This window comes from Phyllostomus discolor, chromosome 6, assembly GCF_004126475.2.
Source record: "Phyllostomus discolor isolate MPI-MPIP mPhyDis1 chromosome 6, mPhyDis1.pri.v3, whole genome shotgun sequence".
NCBI lineage: Eukaryota > Metazoa > Chordata > Mammalia > Chiroptera > Phyllostomidae > Phyllostomus > Phyllostomus discolor.
The window spans coordinates 112,277,191-112,302,313 of NC_040908.2; the positions used below are offsets into that span (position 1 = coordinate 112,277,191).

The 25,123-nt window shown below is 38.2% G+C and overlaps 1 protein-coding gene across 29 annotated transcripts in view; it reads left to right on the top strand.

Moving 5' to 3' along the window:
* The window catches only part of DLG2 (discs large MAGUK scaffold protein 2), a 1,904,207-nt gene that overhangs the window by 1,870,011 nt on the left and 9,073 nt on the right, over positions 1-25,123 (top strand). For 11 of the 29 annotated variants that reach the window (XM_036030121.1, XM_036030124.1, XM_036030135.1 and 8 more), the window contains 6 exons: positions 4,624-4,723; positions 8,763-8,804; positions 16,552-16,602; positions 17,582-17,683; positions 20,009-20,181; positions 22,233-22,342. In XM_036030121.1, the coding sequence (XP_035886014.1) occupies positions 4,624-4,723; positions 8,763-8,804; positions 16,552-16,602; positions 17,582-17,683; positions 20,009-20,181; positions 22,233-22,342 (578 nt within the window). Of the gene's footprint in view, positions 1-4,623; positions 4,724-5,545; positions 5,592-8,762; positions 8,805-16,551; positions 16,603-17,581; positions 17,684-20,008; positions 20,182-22,232; positions 22,343-25,123 lie in introns of all 29 variants that reach the window. The other 18 variants (XM_036030123.1, XM_036030126.1, XM_028514363.2 and 15 more) reach the window with 4 other exon arrangements.

Below are 25,123 nucleotides of genomic sequence, written 5' to 3' on the forward strand. Positions count from 1 at the left end.
CAATACAAATTTAAATGTAACTTCTGCCCAGAGAACATTCATATCATAAAGGTGACAGTTTAGAATTATGAAAAGTTCAAAGCTTGAAAAATTAGAACCAGGAAGATGAGAAGAAAACTGAAACATATCAATAGTTACAGTTTTCTGGATGGGAAGGATAAAAAAAATGTCAAGTTTCACTCAAATGTCTTAAGAACATGGGATTCAAATGGGGGAAGTAGAATTTGAGGGTTTTTGTTTTGTTTCCTTTTGTTCTCTGTGAGTGTATATTATATTGTAAGCGAGTTCACCAGTGCCATTACAACTTGGGGTCAGGCTCAGCAATTTTACACCATTTGACCTAACACACAATTTTCAACCCGTGTGCTGCAAGACCACGTCAATGTGCCACAAGAAATTTTAGCACATGCAATCCTTGACTATTTAGTCAGGAGCACGGACCTCTTTTCCCACAGATTGTCAAATAAAAAAAAATGACAACAGCCAACACAACAATAGCTATTCTGTGTGAATGAATCAAAATTATTACCTATTTTTGTCAGATTAGCAAAAAAAGTGTATTTTTGGTGTGCTGCAGAATTTTAGTAATTAGTTTATGTGTGCCATGAGTTGAAAAGGGTTGAACATCACTAACCCACCAATTCAGAAACTTCTGGGTGACAGTGGCAATACACTGCCTCCTGGTATGGGTGCTAATGTCTGTCACAACATGAAAGGTATTCATTTAACAGACACAGCAGAACTAGAGAAACAAGCATATGTATCTGGTGGATTGCAAGGGTTGGGGAGGATTGTGTCCTTTCATTCAATTAAAGGTAAAAAAAATATTTACACCAAATAAGATTGAAAACATGCTGTGAGTGTTTTCCTTTCATCCCCACAGTATGGAGTTTGGGAGAGGGTTTCTTTTTAATGGCCTTATTGAGATATCATTCACATAATACACAACTCACTTACAGTGTACAATGTATTGTTTTTAGTACCACCGCAATCTAATTTTCGAACACTTTAATGTCCCCTAAAACTAACATCATAGTTATCACTTGCCACTCCCTGAATCCCCTGCCCTCAGTCCTGCTCATAACCTATCCCATTGAAATACTTCCTATTTCACTTGTTTACATTGTGATAAGAATAACAACAGTAGAATAGAGCTCAGAGACATAAATGGGTATCCAACATGCATCCTGCATTTTGCAGGGTAACCCACAAAAATATTTTTGGAGCCAATAGCATCTGATGGCTTAAAAAAATAATTGCCAAGCAGTGAAGCTGTGGGAATGATGACAGATTATGGGATCACTCAAGAAGGTCAAACGTTAATAATTTTAAATATAAACTTGAAACAGGCTCTGGTTACAGAAACTCATCTCACTCATAAGAACAGCAATATTTTGCATGCAGAAATATTTGCAAATTCAGATCCTGCCTTCACTGCTCACCAACTCTGTGACTCTGGGCAAGTAACAGAAGATTTGTAAACTCCAGTTTCCTTACCTGTAAAATGAGAAAAATGATGATACCAACCTCATAAAGTTAGTGTGGAGGTTAGCATATGTGCAGTTTAAGAACCAACACTGGCACATAGTAATTGCTTAATAAGCATTAGTTGTTTCATGACTTTTGTTCATAAGAACTCAGTAATTCATGTCAAATTCCAAAACAGAATTCTTAGGTATGGCAACTGGCTACTTGCCCCATGAGATTGGTATTTTTAAAATCCCTCTTCTAAGGAGTTCCCTCCCTGAAAGCAATGGATGGGGATTTAAAATACTGTAATGTAGAGGGAAAAATATGACTTTGATCAAGTTTGATTAACAGAGCTGCAAACCAGCCTGTGGCTGCTTCAGAACCATGCGCTCTATACATAGTACAAGTGCCAGTTTATTTTTCTCACCTAACGCTGGTGTAACAGATTTTCCTTTTCTAAATTAAAAGAAAAATTAACAGCAACAAAAGAGCCTGTGTAAGAGTATTAAACACATCTAATAAAAAGCAAAGAATAGCATTAGAGCATCATAAATAAACCACACTTAAACTCTTGGAGTTGAAATGTTTAACTAAGACCCTAAATGTGTGACGTTTAAATCCGTGAGTGTGAGCTACAGTTGTGCTTTGGTCTTGTGTCCATAAATGTCACCACCAACTAGTCATGACCTTTTCTTTAAGTCCAATATGAGATGGCTTTGGGTTATAAGACTATGTTAGACAATTTTACTCTTTGAGGAATTATTATCTATTTTCTGCTCTTTTACAAATGCAGTGTTAAATATTATGCCCCAGTCAGATGACTCATAATACACAGCATTTTCATACTTGGGAAATGTTAACACATTAGTCTCCGCTTTGAAAAGATAGAAGAGTTCATCACAAGCAACACATTTTCATTTTCCTTTGACCCTGTGAGATGGTTTCAGTGCTGTGGTTTGCTCTCGGCCCCATTTTGTCTCTCAGAGGCCTCCACCTTGTCCACCCATGTCCACACTTAACCCAGGCTTTACTCATCTTGGCATTGTTTTGTATTGGCATGAGACTTTGTGAATTTTTTTTTGCATGACAAGTCATCTGTAATGTTGAAGTTAAATGTCTAACATCTTGCAATGTCACGTGTCATTAATTCTCCCATGATATTTTTTTCTTTTATTTTCAGTTACTGAAGTTTAAATATGCTTGAAATGTAAAAGTGGCATGAAACTGGAGTGATGCAAGAATATTTAATGTTCCTTTAAGAACTTAACATTTTTTAGTGGAAAAATTGGGGGGAGGGCGGTTCCCAGCCTTGCCTTTGGACCAATTCTCAATGACAAATTATGATAAAACTCTATTGAACGTAAGTGCTGTCAGCAGAGTAATAAATTCTGAAGTGATACTTCTTTTCCAACTGAGAATGTTTCTATCTAGTTCTTGACTATGTTCCTTAATTTCAAAAATTATTAAATATTTGATTTAATGTTTTTCTTAAAGCCTAGTTAATGACACATAAAATTCAGTTCCCCTGGCTTTGATGAAAGTTTCTAGTGACTGAAAAAGTAAGGAATCGGTAAATGAGAGCACCAACATTTCAGTGCTGTGAGGTTTCCCCAATGAACACAATGACCAAAATGGGTGTTGATTTAGTAGTGCATGAATATACAAGGAAAATAGGTTATTTACACCATTTTCTCAAGCTTCCAACCTGTAAGGGCCCATTACTGATTCAGATATATGAGCCCAAATACATACATACAAACAAGTGCTTTTCTTCGAAGCAGTTTCCTTGCTGGTTCTACTTGATTCTGACCAGGTGCCATGGATAAAACTGTCTTAAAATACTCCTTGTCAAACTACCCTCAAAGTCTGTTACCCTCATTGCAGTACTGATGTGGTAACATGTCTTGTTCCTGGGAGAGTAACCCTCAGAACCAAATCAGTTAAACAAGGATGGCAAATGAGATGGTGACACATAATTTTTAAATGATAAGTGAACATGAAATTACTAAGAATTGCATGGTTTATCACTTATAAAATGACTGTGAACACATTTCCCAAAGAAGAACCTCAGAAAGCATTTACATAACAGCAACAGTAGGAATAAGTGAAAAATTTTTAAGGAGTCTTCTAGGCAAGCATCTTGTATTCACATGAATGAATAGTTTCTAATATATGTATTATGTTATGTGTATATGTATTATTTTAAATCTAGCCTCATTTAAGTTAATGGAGTGGTTTACATTTTTAAGGACAATCCTTCTTCCATGATTTTTTTATCAAGTCAGAATATAGATTAAGTAGCTGTTATATCTCCCTTGCGTTATTGAATGTCAAGTTAATACCTCTTTAGCAACAATTTTAACAGATTTTGGTTGACTGTGTCACCATCCAGCTCTGTGATATTGGCAAGGGACTCAACTGCTCTGTGCCTCTGGCCCCCTGTCCACCAATGAAGGCGTGGGGCTTAATTATCTTTAAAATCACTTATGGATGAAAATATTATACTATAATTATTTATTTGTGTGTGAAATAGCTATAATGATCATAGATCATAAATCTATACACTTTTCGGTGTGGTTTTCATTAAGTCTGGGTTGAAGTAACTCAAATGCAAGTTATTTAAAAAGACATCTAATCACTGATGTGTCTAGTGTCCTAGTAAAATCTTTTCTACCTGACAATATAATGATGATAAACATTTGTATAGTACTTTACATTTCTACTGCCTTACGTGAGTCTCACAATGAAAGAGCCTCTATCATTATTCTTATGATGTAGATGAAGACACTGAGGTTCAGAGAGATTCAGTTACCTGTCTAAGGTGATAACTAGCAATTCATTGACTCTAGGATAAGACTCGGACAGAGACTCTAGGTCTTCTGCTTCCAATTCAATACTCTTTGTCTCTTTGTACCATCATTTATCTACAACCAGATTTTTAATTAAAATATAATTATTCCAAGGTGTCATCATTCAGAATTTACACTCTTTGAAATTAAATTCTGCCTCCAGGGACCCTCCGGCACCTCTCTAGACTATCCACTTGCGTCACTGCAGCTCTCTCTGCTTTTACAAACTAGTTGTTTTGTCAGCATGAGTGTGACAACAATTAGACGTCCCCTGTTTTTGCCCCATGCCTTTTCTCCTTCACAGTCATTCAATGACAAGCGTAAAAAGAGCTTCATCTTTTCACGAAAATTCCCATTCTACAAGAACAAGGAGCAGAGTGAGCAGGAAACCAGTGATCCTGAACGTAAGTAGATTTTCAAAGAGAATGTCACATGCAACACAAGAGAAAAATCCTTCACTGCAACACGCATGATGTAGGCTGCCCCACGCCACACGCCTAGGCAAACAAACACAGCAGGCAGGCAGGTCAGGGCTTACTACTGTGACCAGTGTTTGGCTGCAGTCTGGATCCTTCCCTTAGTGGGGCTCTCCCGTGTGGAATGCATCGGAGAGGGACTTAAGGAAGCTGGGACTTCGCTTCCAAAGAGCATTCGTCTGTGACCAGGACTGGGTCTAGTTTGCCTTTTCTGTCTTGCAACTCTCTAGGGCTTGAGACAAATTCTATTCTGGACGGAATTATTAGATTCCATTGCCACCTATACTTTTTGAAATGCTAGCTAATCAGAAGCGATTAAATTACCTGTGTAGACAACTAGCATTTGTTCACTCTTTCACATCCAGCGAATATCAAACTGTTACTGAGCAGTGAGCTTGAATTGGTGGACACTAAATCTAAGAATTGGCCACGAAACTCAAAGTGGATCATTGCTCTGAGTACTACATTTCTGTGGCAACATAGACAATGGGCAAAAATGGCATCTGCTGGATCTTTCCTTTTTTATATCAATCTTCTGCTTAAACCTTTCGAGTTGCTTTACAGATTCTTGAGTCTCAGCCCAGGGAGTTTGGGGCGAAAGTTGTTTCAAAATAAGAGAGATTGGGATCCAGATTGCTTAGGCAACCCGGTCTGTCATGGTAGTATTCATTTCAACTCCACTGACTTCTTCCTTCCTCTTCCGCGGCTGTTCTTCCTCTCTCATTGCTCTCTCTGGGGACTTCCATGCAGGACATCCCCGGATTAGGTGACGACGGTTATGGAACAAAGACTCTGAGTAAGTTCCCAGGAATGGTCACTGTAACTTTTCTTTTCTTTTCCCTTCCTTTTGAGTTTGGCTTTTGTTCCTTTTCTTGAGGGCCTTCCACTCCTAGCATGCACAAGATACGAGTTTTATTTGTTACCTAGCTGTGAATGCTCCTACAAAGTAACTTTCAGCTGTTTTGTTCTGCATGTCAGCATTTAAACGCCAAGTGTGTCAGGCACTGTAACTTCTGTTGCAATTCACACCTTCCCTTTCTAACCGTGTGATATGGCCAACATGGTCCTGATGCCAACTATTGGCATCACTTGCTCTGCAGCCTAATACCTCCCAAAGAGCAAGGATCCATGTTGAATGAAAGGGCAAAGCTGAATGTTCTAGAACAGGGGAGCAGAAATGTACTGTATGTTCTTTCTCATGCCCTTTTCACCCAGATTTTGCCAAATTTCATAATTGGGTTGTACTTTGCTGTTAGTAAAGGAGCTATTTTATAGACAAAAGGAACATGCATTCTCAAAGTGTAAATATTAAGCTGTTTGATCTTCTATGACTAATTCTTTGTTATTAACTTTGATTTTTTTCCCTGACTTGCAGTGGTCCTGCTTGAAACGTTTGTATAATAAAGTTTTAGATATGTGTTAACATGTTGTTCTGTTAGTGATATAGTAGCTGCATTACATAATCATGTCTTCATTTTATAGTGGGAAGTTAAATATATTAAATTTTAAGTCTTCTAGTTATTAATGCCTTTAATCTGTGTCTCATTGCACTGAGCAATAAAAAGTAATCTTGTATATTAATATACTATGCTATGATTTTTCTCTCTTTAATACTATCTCCATTGTGTAGGCACCAGTAAAATAAGAAGAGAGTTTTGTGTCTTTTGAAACTGTATCACATGTTCAATTTTTGTTTGTTTGGTTTTAATTTAACAGCTATGGAAAATATTTTTAGAAGCTATTCATTTCATTTGTATAAAACAAAATAGCATTGAGCTGAACTTTGTTTTCAAGAGCTGTTTATATAACCCTGCAAAATGATACCCTTCATCCTTCAAATTGTTACTTTGCACTTTTTTTTTAGCTACGTGTATATAGAACACAAAATGCGATCAAGAGTAATTGCTGATCTACTTAAAGATGAAAACTTTATCTTTGAGTCTCTATATGGGACAGGTCATGAAATTTTTCTTGAATTAGTGGCTCAAGTTCATATATCAATTTTAATGTTACCTGGAACCATCAAGTACCACCACCAGAGTTTCTACATTTTCAGTTGAGGGGGGGAGAGGGAAGCATTTTAATGTATTGCTAATAAATGAGCATCATTAAAAAGTAGTTACCATCAGAGTGTCAAAAATATGAGTGATGCCCTTTTAAATCTAAAATAGCAAGTGTTTTCTTACTCTTTAAAAAATTGAATAGATTTCACAAGGTAACATCATTTGCCAATTAATGTCATTGTTGGCCATGATTTGGACTTTAGCTGAAACACATTTTTAATTCCTTCTTACCTACAAAAATTCTATTATACAATATCTGGATGGTAAGAGAGACCATTTGTTAAATAAAATGCTGCACGATCTTAAATTCCTCCACAGATAGTGTAGCCTCATTCTAAATTATCTTAGAAGTAAAAATCAAAAGCCAACAAACAAGAAACCCTGGCATTCCCAATTCAAAGCACTTAAAATAATTATGTGCCTTAAGATGAACCATTGTTGGGTGTATGCCTTGACTTTTTTTTTTCAGTAACAAAAAGCAAATTTGCACTTATTCATCCACACTTCTTTCCCTAGTGCCCTTCTGCATTTGTCTAATGTGTGCCTGCATTAGCAGCGCAGCTCTGTTCACACACCAGTACAAAGAGAAATGGTTTGTGTGACTTTGACCTGGGCTTTGGTTTTCATCAGTGTCATGACCAAACTAATCCACCTGGATGTGTAAAATAACTCAACTGTAGGAATCTTTTCATGATGTTTACACATTTACCAAGTCATCACTTTTTACACTATAAAGGTATTACAATTTTATTTGTCAGTTATACCTCAGTAAAGCTAAATAAAAAACTAATCCATTCAATTGGCAAGAATCTATAATATCAAATACATTTTAATGCACATTTTTACTGTTAGACAATAATATATACTTTCCCTTTTTCTAAAAATGTGCAATAGTTGTCACTTTTTAAAAAGTGAAAATTATTGCTAATAAGCTTCAGAAATCAAAGAGTCACATATTCTTCATGTAACTAACCTGATATACAAAGAAGTCAATAAGTCGCTGAACTTATCTTCTATAATTTAATATATAGTACAGATGAAATTATATGATTTTGGAAATAAAAACTCTAATTCTGGTATATACATCCCTGTTATGTGAGCTAAATTGTGATTTTAGTTACAAAAATATGACATACCATTGTATAAGCAAATCATTCAACATGACTTAAAAATACATTTCATGCCAGGATCAGCTTGGTTTCAGATCACTTACTTCCTGTCTGTTTTATTCTCCCCGAACCTAATAACTATCCAAAGAGCCTTAAAATAACAATAAGGAAATATCACACTAAATCATAAAATATTTTTCAGTGACTCATTTCTTCCTCCAAGATTTTCTAGTCACTCACTGAAACAGGGAAGATCTCCTGCAATTCCTTTTCATCCTGAGAATTAGCTGAGGAAGTATTTAGATAGAAATAAAATTCAAGGGATTCCAGGGATCAACTGGCAATTTGAAATGCAATATTCCTATAAAATTCTTAAAGGCTGAAAGAGAGAAACAAAAAGCCTGGAAGGAAATGGCCAGGTTAGAAGCCCCTGAGATTATAGTCAAGAAATACCCAGCGGAGACACAGGTTGACCTGAATCTGGAAATCAGATCTATAAGAACAGGTCCAAGTATTTACAAAAAGAAAAGTGCATGGACTGACACCATACATTTTTTGTAATTAAAGATACTTTTCTAAAAAGAAGGTGCAGCAATCAAATAGTAGTTTCCTATAAAATGGAGATAAAGTTTTCATCTTTTTTATCTTATCTGCGATTTCTGAATGCGGTCTCCTCCGCGGCCTTTTACTTGCCTTTTGCTCACTTTTCTAGTGGCCTTGCATGAGTGTATTTCTTTAAGTTCTGGCTGCTCGCCAATGCTTATATCTCTTTAATTTGCTGTGCTGTTCTTGCAGAACATGTTTCTTCTAATGCCAGCGATAGCGAAAGTAGCTACCGTAAGTTATTGCTTTGGTTTGTGGTTCTTTTGTTTGCAATTGCCGCATTGCCTGTGGTGGTCATTTCAGATTCTTGCTGTTGTTGTTTTTCACTTGCTGCCCTTTATCATCTTCATCCAAAGCAAATGGCTTGAAATGAAATCATCATTTGATGTGGAAAGACACAGAAGACACTAGGGCCATCAGTGGAGTGGTGGTTTATACAAGCGGTTCCAACCTCAGTTGACTGGCCTATGAGGCAATGCTCCCGGAGAAGGGGAGGATGGGGGTGGGGCAGGGTTCAACCTGGTGGATTTTGACATTCTGTTCCCCACCACAAAAAATAACTCAAATTCCCTGTAGGAGGGTTAAAAGGTTTTATTTTCAACCCTCATGATTTTATTTTCCTTCTAATTTTGCCTTTTCTGTTCCTGGCTCCCCTTTGCAAGAGAAATCATTATAAATTATGGCATTCCTTTTAAATCAAGCATGAACTTTTTATATCTCTTCTCTCCTTGATTAATATTTTAAGGTAGACACTATGACATATCTAACTTTACATTTTTGATGGTTGGGAAGTGATGAAAAAGTTTCATCCTTTAATGTTGAAGGACCTCACATTTTTTTTTTAAGTGAACAAATCTTGGATCAGAAAGCTTAACTGAAAAGGTAGGTAACTACATAAAAATTATTTCTGATCTTTGTTTGGTCACCTCAAGCCATTTGTTTGGTGTATAAAAATACTCACTGAGCACATCCTTTTGATCTGTTCTTGTGGTTTCTTACCACCTACACACTGGTTTTTCATAACTAACATTGGTGCATATTATTATCTGGGATTTTTACGATTTCTATAATATTTATTTATTTGTACTCCTTACTGAAATGGGTTTCTCAAAAAGCAGTTGCTGAGGATATTAGAAAACTGTATATAACCCAATACATATGACCCACAGCTACCAAGACAGAAATTGATTGGGCTTATTTCCCTTGAATATTGTATTAACTGAAAACTAGAATAGTTTTTGTTTGGTTGGTTCTATTTTTCTCACTACAGCATGGTACTTTACAAAACCATGTCTTTTTTGAGGTGGAGTGCCATGTAGTATTCTTAAATATGACAAATTTAATAGGATTTTGAGAAAAGCTTTGGAGAATCAGTTTGGTGGCAAGTAGAAAAAAGCACAAAAGAGGAAAGGTGGCAGAAGGAGGTCGGGGCCAGGGGAGGAAGAAGAAACAGACCACAGAATAAAATAAAAGATATTGTGATGAGATACCCTTGGTCCATCAAGTTTTAGAACACCTAATTTTCTTCCGCAACAGAATGACAAGTCTTATGAATGAAGGAATCAAAGAGTTCTTGTCCTCAATTTGGTCCTTACCAATTTTAGATTCTTCCAGTTATCCAAACTTAGAAAAACATTTGCCCCCCCCCCCTTCATTTAATTTTAAAACAAAGAATTCAGGCCAAGAAGAAGTGACCTAAAATTTCCTTCCTGACACCTGAGGCCCTTCAATTTAGAATAAGGAAATATATTACTTGTTTGTCAGGGTTTCATGGCCCTACTTTTTTTAATTTTATTTGTTATTTCATCTTTATTGTGATTTTTCCATTACCATTTAGTCCCCTTATACCACCCTCCCCCCACAATCACCACACTGTTGTCCATATCCCTGAGTCTTTTTTCCTTTTTGCTCAATCCTTCCACCTCTTCACCTCCCCCCGCCCACTAGCCGTCATCCTGCTCTCCATCTATAGGTCTGTCCCCATTGTCCTTGTTAGTTTCTTTTGTTCATTAGATTCCACATATGAGTGAGATCATGTGGTATTTGTCTTTCTCTAACTGGCTTATTTCACTCAGCATAAGGCTCTCCAGGTCCATCCCTGCTGTCCAAAGGATAAAATTTTCTTCTTTTTTGTATGGCCCTACTTTTTTTTTTGATGTTGAGTTTTCAATTTTTAAGTGTTGTGCTTCCATCCATCCTATAGTCACAAAGGAGAAGCATCAGGCCTTGTTCTTTTCAATCCTTTTCATGGAAAATATGTATAAGAACTGCCTTTTCCACTGGAAATCTTGTTAAAGAGTTTTTTAGAGGCCCCTCTTTTCTCTTTCAGAGGTGGAAATGTTCTTCCTAGAATCATTAAGTTATAAAAATTGGACTAAGGCTTTCAGCTGCTTGACAAGTTTTGGTAGTAAGGCTCCAGGATGCCATCAAATAATTCCTTTCACTCTCAAATAGTAGGTGCACATAAATATTAATTGAGTGAATAAAGGAAACACTTGGAAGCAGCTTGAAGTACCCATGAGAAGAGAGAAGAGTTGGAACTGGACTTTAGGATATTACTACAGCAAATGTGGAGTCTAATAATCTGTATTGGCTTGAGTATCATCTGAGGTTACAGAATGACTGCCTCTCAGATTGCTGTCTTTACAAACAATCAAAAGTAAGAAGAGCCTTGGTCATGGCTTCGAGGAATAAAGATTTCTTTCTCTAGGATGGAAACATGAAGAATTCCAGAGGAATATTCATTTATTTATTCAGCATCTACTACATGTCATGCTCTCTTTATACGCACCATGACGCCCAATATGAATCTCAACCGACCCTGGAACTCAGCACACATACAGTGGAAGAGAAAGAGGAATGAATAAAAATGTGCAAAGTTGTTTCAGTTCCTAGGGTAAAAGTCTAGCCCAAGAAGAGTGGGGGCTTCAGAGGTCGTTTCAAAGAGAAAGTGGCCTTTGAGCTGAGCTTTGGAAAGTCGAGGTGCTTACCAGCTAGATAAGTTGAGAAGAAACCTTCCAGGCAGGGCAGTGACATGAAAAAAGGCACACAGGCTTGGGACAGACCTGGTTTCCAGGAAGTGCCATTTGAAATCAAAATAGGCTGCATTTTCTATTGAATTCCTGGCTCTTGCTATAATTATGACTACTTTATGTTTTGTAAATAGCAGAGTCAACAAATATTAAAAAGACCCCCTTTCACTGATGTCCAGGTGCCATTTTTGCCCTTAGAATCATACCATGTCCACTCTGGCAACAAAATGGCTTTTAAAAATGGCCAGTGGTTAGAAACAAAGACCCCGGCTACTGTGTTTCACAATTGCAGAGGGCACGTCCTCACTGCATCCTGGGATTTCATGTTGTGACATTCTTAATTGAAAGCCTCATACACAGGCTTTCTCACACACACACACTTAAACAAACCTCAAACTCTAATAAACAGCTCAGAGCTTTGCTGCACCATCTCAGTCATTATAGAATAATTATTTTTTCAAAATCCAACTATACTGAGCACTGCCCAAAATGCACTTAATTACAGTGCGTGTTGTCTAATTATGCAAAATGCCACCTCAAAACTATCTTAATTATGGGCTAATTTCAGATTTCTGTCTGTCAACAAAGTAGTACAGTGCTGGCTTGTATTTGTGGTTGTTTTATAGCTGAGCTTTCAATTGCCCTTGAATTGAGATGCAATAAAGACCATATAGGCATAACAAAGACTTTGCAAATCTCTACACCTGAAGACCTGCCTTCCTCAAAGTTCAGTAAAGCTCTTCATGTCATTGCGGATATGAGGGAGCTCATGATTATCCTTCTAAGCCATTAGTGTTCATCAGCTAAGTAGGATTTTCAAAACTAGAATCTGGTGAAATAATCCGAGTGAAACTGAGAGGCCATTGAGGAGACCCAAGACTTTTCCACTGGAATCAGTCAAAATGACTCCCATATTCTTCCCCTCTTCTTCGCTTCTCAAGTATTGCCCTTATGTTTCCTCTAGTTCTTTAGCTTTCATAAAGCAATTTTTCATCACTTCTATTTTCTCATTTGATTTCTGCAACAAAACTGTGAGATATGTCTTATAGTAATACTTCATTGTACAGATGAGGAAGGTGAATCTCCAAGAGGTGACATACCTCACTGATAAGGTGGTACTGTAGGTCCAACCAAGACATTTTAATTCTGAATCTCATACATTTCCACTCTTCTCTATAGTTTATAATCCCAGCCTCTTTACATTTTACCTAATGCATGTCAACCACCCCGCCCCCATCAAATTAATGCAAGCGGCAACATCTACATAGCATTAACCATGTTCTAAGCCTGATGTTGAGGTCCTGTATATATTAACTGATTTAATCTTCTGAATATTCCTTGAAGATTCACTGTAATCTTGAAGAAATCACTCAAAGTCTTTGAACCTCTGTCCTCTCCTATGTAAAATGAGTTGTTTGGGTTAGAACAGAGATGGCCAGTAGATTTTAATCAAGATTCCAATTCTGACCAATTAGTAGTATCTGCCTGAAGAGTTGTACTGAAAGTACTGGCACCAACTTAAGGCTCAGCAGTTAATGCAGGCAGTGACCCATTAGTGACGCCTGTCCAAGACATGGGGTAGGCAGTGGCATCATGTGCTACACACTCGCCGTCTATGAACCACATAAACTTGAAAGCCTTAACAGTAACTTTCTGTGGCTCTAAGAACCTAATTTATTCTTAACAATCATCAAATGCAGGCACTAAACACTAAATGTAGAACATTAATTCTCCTTGGTCTTCACTTCCCTCCTCTCTCTTTTCTAGTTTCCACAAATTCTAAAAGAAAATCAGCTTGCTTTTCTCTATCATGAGGGCACACCAAGGTCCTACTCTGAATCCCACTTATTGTGACCGTCTTCCAGCTCAGACACCAGGTGTCTTGCAGAAATGGTTGCAAAGACCTCTGCTAAGCTTCTACAGCTGCAGGCACGCCCACACAGCCTGCTGCTTTCCCACTCTCAGCCATTCAGCTGCAAAAACAAGACCAAGTAATAGTTGGTACCTTTTTGTCAGCTGTTATTTACAAGTGCCAACACCCCCAAACAAAAATTAGGAAACCTACTAAGAATGACTATTTTATGGAGATAACAGCCGCATTTTTCTAAGAGTTGATGTTTACAGGTGGTGTTTGCAGGTGGTCTCTCATGGACTCTGACCCAGTTCAGCGGCTGTCTGAACCCACCTTTTGCCATTTGTGAGGTCTGTCCCTGGATCTCAGCCCCTACGGAGAAGTCTACCTTTCTTGTCTGCTTCAGACAGTGTTATATACTCAACGAGGAGTCAGAAAGACGTGGTTTTAAATTTTGACTCTGCTACTTATTACCTGAGAAAACAGGCCCCATTATGATCTCTAAGTTTCAGCTTCTCCATCTGTAAAATGGGTTATCATCAGAGCACGTACCTCAAAAGAAGTGGCTGTGAAAAATAGAAGCCACTTCACAATGCCTGTGAAAGCTCTTTATGGCCTGGAAAGTGCCATACATGCATGCATTACCTTTCCTTCATTGCTGTGACTTTTGCCCCTCCTCCTCTTAGTCTGCTTTGCATTTCCATAGGGCTTTTCATTCTCAAACATGAAAGTGAAAATTGGTTTAAGGTGCTGAATTCACAGCTATTTTGTGAGACCAGCTGCCATAGCTTCCCTACAGACTTCTTTACATAGGACCTGATTGTCACAGGGTCATTAGAATCGGAATGGGCCTTGATGTAGGGATGTTGTCACTGCAGTCTGCCAGTATCACTGCTCTGGATGCGAAGCAGTGTCTTGTACAAGTTAGAAAATAAACCAAACAGCAATGGATAAACAAAGAATTGCAGGATTGCCTAGCAAAGTTGATCAAAGCTATGTTGCTTTGGCCTAGTTTTCTGAATCAGAAATTATGCATTCTGACACCAAATATCTTATTTAAGGTTTGCCTTTAGAACATTCCATCAGAATGATTTGCAAGACCATTGGAAAGAGATTTCTGTGGGAACATAACAGGTTATACTCACTTAAAAAAAAACCACACTTCCCAAAATGAAAGCCCATAAACAGAAACACAAAGTAGAACCTGCCTCTGGCCTCACTGCTCATCCTGTTTTCTACTGCTGAAATCAGAATGCAAATTCACTGACATCTTTCTGTATGCTAAGTACTAGAGACACAGTAATCAATGAAACTCAGTCCTTGCCTTTACGGAGTTCCTGGTCTCGTGGAGAGGCATGAGGAACACCTGAGGTTTAAAACATTTGTTATCTAGTGGTTAGTATTCTCCATCCACATATTAATCACTCCACCTAGATCACCCTGTAAAATTAAAGTCTAACATGGACACTGAGAAAGCCATGCCTCTATTTCTAAAGCCATACATTTTCCCCAGCCATTGTACACCTAGCTTTGCAATCCCTACAACCTCTACATCTCAGGCTTTAGATAAGTGGGGCTTAGCTGTCAATCACTTTTTTTACCTAGCCTCTCTAAATGCCAATAGTTTTGTTTACTAAAATGAATCATTTTTTTTAATTAAAAAAATGTGAATCTGACTCTCCACATACCAAACCCCTGCCTAGATGTGGCAGTGTCCCCTGAAGTTTCTGGGGAAGCCATGAGCAGACACGACTCAGACGGAAGTGCAGCCCACTCTCCATGCCTTAAGAAGCAGTTTGGCCTAGTGGTGCCATTCTGAGAGTGGGCCCTGCTTGAGGGTGCGGTAAAGGGCAACTTAGGCCAGGGGCCATTTTTCACACTTGTACATGTAATACACCATGACCCAACCCCAGCTACTCAGTCTCAAGGGAAGATATCTGTACATTACAGCTTTATCCACATACTGCTTAATGTCCCCAAGTCAATCGTTAGTATCAAATTGTGATATTAACTTCTTTGACGAAATGAACACACCTGTTCTGATGCTGTGGCTCTTGAAGGAGGAACATGTGGCACTGGCCGACTGACAGGTGATGGGGAGATACAGCGAGGATATCCCTTGCCCTTTGGTTTCAGGAAAAACTACCTTGTATCACACACCTCCTTTATAACACAACAGACAGGAAGTTCTTTTCAACAGCCCTAAACTTCCCACCAAAGGATAGTCAGTCCTAGGCCTAAAACAAACAAAAGAGCAGACCCTTCTGGGGTTTGCGACTGAGTCAGCCTAATCTCATGCTCAGGTCATTAACTGGGTAAAACAGATGATTGAAAAAAAATAATTGCCTAAAACCAATTTACTTTCCATGGTTCTCTGTTGACTTGAGGCCCACAATGAATCAGAAAGCTTAGCAAATGACATTGGAGGGGCTGACACTTTCACTGCGGTGTCTTTCTTGTTTCTTTCCCCCAAAGTTTCAAGGCTAGATTTAATGGCAATTATCTCCAGTGACTCAGGGGACTCCTTGATTTTTTATCTTCTTGAATTGACCCAGCATTTTCCAGACAAATTAACATTGGAGTAAAATCCTCGGTGTCCTGTAGTATATGCTGATGAAGTTTTTGTATCATAAATGAAACAAGCAGGCACTTGCTTTTCAATAATGTGCTTCTTTGGAAAGTAAAGTAGAAGATGAAATAAAAGGTCCAGAAATTCTGATAATGTAGCAGCAAACTATTGGATGGACCCTGTCCTTGAACTAGACGGTTGTGTTTTAAGAAGTAACCCTGTGAGGAGAGGCCATGATGCCCCATTTCTCAGTGTCAGACAGAAGGCAGTCTCATGGGTCATTGCCCTGATGAACTACAGACAACTAGCCTCCGTTCCTTCCCCAGAGGTATGACCATCAATAATCTGACACTATAATGGAGCTAAACAGTTTTATGAAGGTGAAGGGATTTTTGGAATCCTTCAAGAAGAGAGTAAGGAAAATTAACCCTGAACTGTGTCTTTTAACTGCATTTCAGAGCAGGGCTTGTAGCTACGGTGTACGACTGGTTGTTAGTCCACTGTAATTTTTCTTTCTTCTCTTCTCAGGAGGGCAAGAAGACTTCATTCTTTCTTATGAGCCTGTCATAAGGCAGGAAAGTAAGTTTCCCAGCATGCTCTGGTTCCTGATTTCCAGGCCACGACAGCTGACACCATTATAGGAGGGAAAGAATGAAGGAATGAGGAAAATGAACTCTGTTTAATACTCAGCTGTCCTCAGACCATGTGCTCTTTCCTTTGCCCCATCGCCAACAAACACTGCTGACCATGAGCAGGAGGGAGCAGTCCTTCCAGATGTGTGGTCCTTGCCAGGAGGGACCACATCCGAGTCACTCAAGAGCCCCATCTATAGTTGTAGATAAAATCTCCCAGGAGACTGAAAGCCACTCAGTATTGAGACGGGCTTTTTCTCAGACCTGTCCTAAGATCCAGGTCATCTGTGGGCTGCCCCCATCTAGGGGAGCCTGTGTTTCCTTTTCCTGGAGGCATTTACACAGAAGCTAATGACTGTTACATTGCAGAGAAAATGCAAGCATCAGATGCAGAGTTGGATCAAATGAACTTGGGAGCTCCTGCTAACCCCACAATGCAAAGGAATTGAGAAAGCTCCACAGGGTAAAACAAGTGTTCTGAGCTGAGAAAGAGAAATTATAAAAACATAAGTTGCTATTACTACTAACAATTACTTTTTAAAGTCATTATCTAAACAATGGCCGAACAGCTGATTTGGAATCTTTTTTCTCCCACTGAATTGACTACATTCAGTAGTTGTTTTGACACTGTGGAGGCAGAATCTACAAATAAACAAAACCCCTCCAATGCTTCTTTTCATTGACAGACACTGCTGTTGCTTTTTCCTGTTAATAAATTCCAGAGAGTAGCCACCACCAACAAACACACTGAATGTTAAACATCAATTTCCCCATGCAGGGCTGTTTGGGCAATTTATCCAATAAAGTGATGCCCCCAGCAATTCTCACTGTTTGGCAATTTGGCTTTAAGAACCACCCTTGAAGGACAGTTTTGCAACTGTTTCCTTGTCTTTCTGCTCATCCGCACCTTCCTTTCCCCTCTGCAGTAAACTACACTCGGCCAGTGATCATCCTAGGCCCCATGAAGGATCGGATCAATGATGACTTGATATCTGAATTCCCTGACAAATTTGGCTCCTGTGTGCCTCGTAAGTAACCTTTCTCTTTTTTTCTGGAAAAAAAAAAGCTTGGCTCCTTTTGACATGATAAAACAATTCTGTTCTTCCAATAGTCTCTCCACTGATTCAAATACTGTCAGTTACCTTTTATCCCAGCATCTTACTTAATTTTCTCTGCCCAATGGTTTTCATCTATTCTGTTTATGTATTGTTCTCTGTTTAGTGAGTATCATATGTTCTCCAAACTGATTGTGCTCCCCAAGAAGACAGAATGAATCCTTTGTAATTGCAGTAGCATTTAAAATTCATAGGATTATTGATAGGTATCAACATGTTCTCATATATTGATTGAAATGCCACTAAAGCATCTTTTCCCATTGAATAAGAGAGATCAAAAATAAAGCCGTAAGTTAAAAGCATCTCAAGATGACTTAGGGCCATGTGTCAATCCAAAAATAAAATAGCTTTTCCTCTGTGTTTTAAGAGTCCCAGGTGTGGGGAGGATAAAGACAAACCAGGTGTATGCAACTTTAATTTGCCTACCCTCTAGACCATTATTGACTTTTAATCTTTCTTGTCGTTATGGACAACTGTCAGGCCTCTTCATCTCTCGGAGCAGAGCCCTGTAAAATCCTATCTGCTCTCCCTGCTTCCATCCCAGTGTACTTCCCCAGTCACCCACTTCCATCTCTACTCCCACTGTCACATCGCAATGCATAGACACGCCTTCTGTGTACGTAGGAAGACCCACCAGAAAATTTTAATGTATTAGATAACTGAGCTCTTAAATCTGACCCCAATAAATATTTCTCACTCTTCATTTTTTAAGCTCTCTGCTTTGCAGTCTCTTCCATTTCAGTACTGCACATGTCACCTGGAGTGCACAAAAGTGGCAGGAGCTGTGTGTGTGCAGTACAAGGACAGAGGGAACTGGGATGACTGCTGTCCCTCAGGAGACTGTTCCCCATGAGGGCTCTGAGAGGACATCCTGCGTGGAGCCTGTCCCGAGGAAGACTTTAGATAGAGATGGTCAAGTCGAACCCTAGTCCAGGCATAGCAACTTCCGCTTTGTTCCTCCTTTCTGAAAGGAAAGGAAAAACAGTCCTTAAGCAAGATTTTTATTTTTTCCTCAACCTTGCTCACCCTTCTCTTACTCTTTTTTTAATTAATAGCACTATATTATGATAATAAACACATGATTATTGTACAAAACTTGGAAAATGCTAAAAATAAAGTTAAGCAAGAAAGTAAAAAACATACAGAATCCCACACAGCACCCAGAGATAACATCATTATTAATATTTTCTTAGATTTCCATCTATTCGTTCTTTCTTATATGTGCATTTTCTTCTGTGGTTCGGTACATGTTAGATATATACAGGTTTTTTTGCTTAATATTATTTCATCTTTTATATAACTATTTTAAATGATTATTATGTCATAATTAAGCATTCTTCCTTTATGCATATTTTGCTTTTTCTTTACTTGTCACTATTATGAATTATAACTAAATGTTATATTCATTTATAACATAAACTAATATAAATGAACATCTTTAAGGATAAAATAGTATATGTTTTGATAATTTCAAAATAGATTTCTAGAAATAGCATAGCTAAGTCAAAGACTGGAAATATATTAACATTTTTTATTTATATTAAGAGATTGTTTCCTCTTCTCTTCTACAAAGAAGTCTAGCCACCTCTCACCATAATTAGAGTTGATGACCTTCAGTCCCACCTTATTTGTGATGATCTAATGTTACATCTTTTAAAATTCCTGAATATATTTACACTATATGTCCTTTTTTCTGTTCCTGGTTACATGACACATTTTCTTGCTTCAGTGCTTGTCCCATAATTTTTTGTTGTGTGCTGGACATTGTAATACTACATTACTGAGAGTCTGCATTTTGTTATTTTACTTTATAAAACATTAAATTTTGTTCTAGCAGGCAATAATTTACTACAGATCAGCTTCTTCCATTGATGACTTGCTGAGAATGGGTCTAGAGCAGCCTTCCAAATTGTGACCTTTCTGGGACCACTCTATGACCTCTAGACTCTCCATTCAGAAATGAATGTGGATGAGTGTATTCCCCTTTATGTGTTTCTCTTGCAAGAATCACAGCCCTGCACTGCCTGTTGTCTAGCACCTGAAAATAGCTTTCCATATATTTTGTCTAGCTTTATAGTTATTTCTAGTAGGAGGCTACGACTGATACCTGTTACTATGGGCTTCATATTACATAATTTTATATACCTGTGTTGGAGGTGTGGTGAAGAAAGTAAGTATAAAAAAAGTTTATGAGTATACTTATATAGCCTTAATTGTATTGTTTCTTGTTTTATAAAGATACTACAAGGCCAAAGCGTGACTATGAGGTGGATGGCAGAGACTATCACTTTGTCATTTCCAGAGAGCAGATGGAGAAAGACATCCAAGAGCACAAGTTTATCGAAGCTGGCCAGTACAACGACAACTTATACGGAACCAGTGTGCAGTCTGTGAGATTTGTAGCAGAACGGGTATGTTCACCAATCATCCCACACCTCCCTTGAAGAAGGGTCACAGGTGGCAAACTGTATATTTTGGTCATTACTCTTTCCTGGTTACAGTGGAAAATTTTGATTAAATATTCCTTATACTAATGACCTGAGCATGGTCCTTAGTCTGTGTTCTAATCTCAGTAAAATAAGCTGAGTGACTTGAGGGGGAATGGGTGGAGTATAAACCTAAAGGCATCTAACAGCTTGAAGTTTATGAAGCTTCACTTTGTCCTTGACTTTGGTCCCAGTAAACAACATTGACTTTGTTAGGGAAGCTTCATTGCTCTTCCTCGTTTAGACCAACATTCTCAATTCCTTTTATTAGCAGGAGTTAACATCTTATCTCACTGAAAACTTAAGATCCTCATGATGGAAGGGTAGACAGGTAGGACCACCTACTCTGCTGCTGGCAAAATTCCAGCTTAAAGCAGGTATAGACGCTCCATTGCCTTCCTGCTGATAATTGTAAGGACCTGGAAAAGGAGAGAATGTTCAAAACAGAATAGGATAGGAAGGCACTTGAGTGTGGCTTTAAGAACTGCCTATAGAGAGATCCTGATCTGTCAATAGAGGATTAATTTCATAGGAGGAAAAAAAAGAGTTAAGAGCCAGTTATATTTGTGATATGGTTGATATTTGTTGGGTTGAATTCATTTGATACATCCTTGTCTTCCCCTTGCTCATGTACGGGTACAAAAACTAAATAAGAAATTTTAATATCCATCTAAGAATACACTGAGAAGTCGCATCTACTTCCCTCTATATCATGCTGTTTGTAATCAGTTTCCTGGGTAACTGTATCTATTTTCCTCTTTGAACTTATAGATACACCTTTGTTAACTTGAAATGTTCTGGTTGGTGAATAATCAAATTGCACTTAGAAATTTCCTGTAGCTGCTATACTTCACAGAGAGCACGCTTCGAATTTATTGCTTAAGTGACAAAGGCTTGAACCATCTTAGTGTGTTTCTCCTATTATATACCTGTTTCTCAAGTATTCATGGACTCTGTTCATTTTCACTGAAGTATTATAGATGAGTTTTTATTCCCTATTGTTGATTTAGGACTGTATCTATCTGCATGCTAAGCGTTTTCTCTTCTTGTGTAAAGTTCTGGTAGCATCAGAGTAATGAGGCCATTTCTCTCCAGGAGGTAGAATATGATGCGTGGTAAATATATCTACTTTTCCAGAAATACTCTGTAAAGCAACTTCTTGCTCTGAGCACTCATTGCAGTGGAAGCCAAGTCAAATGAGGTGTGCTATAATGTAATAGGGTTTTTGTTCCTTAACAAACAAGAAATTTACATAACCCATGCAAGCCTCTCAGCATTCAAGATACAATATTTAAGGTGACTCTTCTTGTGAGCGTCCTCTGCTAGACTGAGCATTTCAAGGTCAGGATACATATGAGCGCTCAGCAAATGTTTATGAAACTGTTCTAAATTCACATGATTACAATGTCTCCAAATTTAACATCAGGCAGGGCAAGACAACAAGGTGTCTGTTTATTCCAACAATTCTGTGAGTGCTCAAGACTTTTGTCTCAGTCCTCCTAACACTGAGACTTTGTGCAAGTTAGTTAATATTTCTAAGCCTTAGTTTTCTCTTCTGTAAAATGTGGTTACTAATACCTACCTTGTAGCTCTGAGAATTTCTTCTTGACCGTTGTCTTCAGAGACAGTTTATGAGCTTTATGAGAATAGACACAGTCACATTCCACATGGCTACATGTCTTCTTTGCACAAAGCACTGGGTCTTTATTTAAGAAAACCAAGTTAACTGAGATAACACATGCAGACTGTCTGTCCCAGTGGCAGACACTCACCGAGGGGTTAATAAATATGTCACGGCAAGCTTTCAGTGATGACTTGCGTATCAGCTTTTACTTGTGCTTTCCAGTGATCCTTTCAACCCTCAGAAATCCATCATCCTTATCTTCCCTTAAAACACACTTACATTATTTTTAGTGGGTTTGCATTATGATCACTTTTTCTGGATTAACTCCATATTTTTCTTCTCTTTCTACCAGGGCAAACACTGTATACTAGACGTATCAGGAAATGCTATCAAGAGGTTACAAGTTGCCCAGCTCTATCCCATTGCCATCTTCATTAAGCCCAAGTCTCTGGAACCTCTCATGTAAGTGGAGGCCACTGGAGGTCTTCATCCGGCCCCCTGTTCCATACGACACAGCACATTGCTAACAGTTCTGTCACAAATGCTTACAAATGGGAGATGCCAGTGTTGATTTTTTAAGCGTTCCCTTTTTTAAAAGCAAAATTAAAGTTTTTGAGCCACTACAGACATAATGTCAGTGATTCCTTAAAATGTCTTCACTAATGTTTCTTTACTTTTATTTTCATTTCACAAGTTGTTTTCTGTGTGGGTGATTGTTTTGTTTTGCTGTTGTGTTGTTTTGAAGGCATGTCGATTTAATTTGGTTTGGTTGTATGGTTTTGTTTTCCAAATGACAGGTAGTATCGTCTTGGAATTGTCTCTTACTTGTGAGATCAGTTCCACTGGTAAATCTTTTTTAAACATGTGGGTCCTTATAGAAGGAGCAGACAATGTTTTGGATGCTTTTCATTGGCATTTCATTTTGTTGTGTCATAGAATTCTTACGTTCCTTAATTAGAACCTCATGAATATAGACCACTGTCCTTACTAGGGAGTTTTCTTCATGGTTTGGCAGTAAAATACCTATTACTTTTAAACCAACAGCTCCATACTTGTGTGCATTTATGAACAAGGGAAAATGCGTGATTTTTTTATTATTTTATTTTTCAGAGGACTTGTAAAATATCTTCCTTCAAATTCACTAAATAAATTGTGCAGATATTTCTGATCTGACTATAAAGTAACACAGTTTCTTAGTCAATTTGATAGAAATTGTTGGTGCTACTTTATAGACAACTCCCTCACATAGATGAGGCTCCAGTAGACATAAAAGTAGCAGAGGTAGACACAAAGGTAGCAGAGCAGAGAGACAAAGAGCAGGGACTTGAAGACTGGTCAGGCCAGGGTTGGTTCTTTGATTTGCAAATGATCAGTTCTGTGACCTTTATGTCCTCACCTCTATGCTAGACACATTAAGAGCACGTACCTCATAGAGCTAGTGTAAAGCTAGACAAGATCGTGAACATGAAGTTCTTTATACAGTCTTTGGCATATAGTAAGCACTCATTAAACAGTAGCTATTATTGCTATAAAATATTTCAAGGTATTTTCTTATATTGGAATAAAGCTATTTTATCACCATAAAACACATGAACTGTACAGTAGCTCTTCCAAAAGATTGCAAGAGTTAATGCTAGCGTGTCTGTTGCAAGAGCTTTTCTCAAATATACCTCCATTTGGGCCTCAGGACCTCAGAGTATTTGACAGGTTACAGGAATGAACCACAAAGTGCTGGAGAACAGTAACAGTGCTCATGGAAAGATCAAAGAAATTACTTAATCCTGGAGGTGAGAGCAGTTACTTGCAGAGGATATCAGCTAACTGCTCTGCCATCTTTCTGAGGATGAAGAAATGAAGCAAGCTGCAGTAGCTGGAATTACAACCTAAGAGAATTAAATAAATACAACATGGGTCTCTGGGGAAATTGCCAGAGTAATATCTTAAAAGCAGACTATATTCTCATAAATAAAAGATGGCCAAAGTTTTTACCAGGGTGAAAAAATAAAATCAGGAGGTTGCCCACAATTCAGCCCCATGAATTTTGTGAATGTAGGTATTAAAATTTAACATAAAGAGCTTTGCCCATAGATGTCACATGAAAAAATATGTGTTAACAATAAAATAATGGTTCTTGCTATCATATTATCCCTGATAGCATGTATTAAATTTCTCCTCATGTAGGACACTGTGTGGGGCATTACACAAAATGAATTAAGCAACCACAAATTTCATTATGTAAAAGTAATTTATAATCTGTGAAGAGCCTCATAAATATTTTTAGCAATGCTAACATTAATAAGAAGAATAGAAAAATGACCCTCACATCCTGGGAACAGCATCTTAAAAGCCTGTTTTATGAATAGAAAAATAAGTCTCACATCATCAACACACAGCAGGATAAATGGCTTCCCAGCTAGTGAAGCCTGAGGGAGAAACAGCAGTTGCACATTTGGTTCCCCGTGATATTGGGAGACAGTCCCATCTGGTGCTCAGCAGGAGAAGGTCTACTTCCTTCCACAACTATGAGATGACTTATTTAGTTTTGCCTGAGGGCATTGTCACAGCCACTTATCACCAAGGAAAATTAAACACTCTGAAGGTTGGATTCCTCCCTGAGGACAGTGAATCTGGCAGAAGTGGCTGCAGCCACATCCATAGGTCTCCAGAGCAGTAAGGGTGACATGCCAAGCAATGTGCCCTTGTTCATAAATGTTGCATGTTTACTTTCCAGTTCACTTTTCCAAGGGTTTTACTTCAGGAGCAAAGGCGCCCTGAATTGCTCATTCCACAGAGAGAGTGAAGGCCAGGTCAGCTGGAACACGGGCATGGCTGCTGTCACATTTAGGCATTGATACATCATCACACACATTATTTCTCAAGCGCATCTTCCACATCAAAGCATTGAGCCCGTTAGCACACACACAGCTGACTCTTCAGAGAAGCATGAAATCAGGGGTGTGTATGGAAGAGATGTTCTTTTTATAGTGTGCTGCCTGTGACTTCTGTCCTCCACCCTACCCTGTGCCAATGAGAAACTTTCCTGTGTTTCTTCACCTTGCCAGCCTCAATCTGCTTTTACCTTTTTGCTCCTGTGATGGCCTGTATTCACTTCTGTCTTCAACTGTAACAGAATTATATGTATATGTTTAGCTGTTCATTCATTCACTCATTCATTCATTCACCTATTTATTCAATGTGTTGAGTCAGGCTCTTTGCCACATACTGATGAATAAGCTATACATA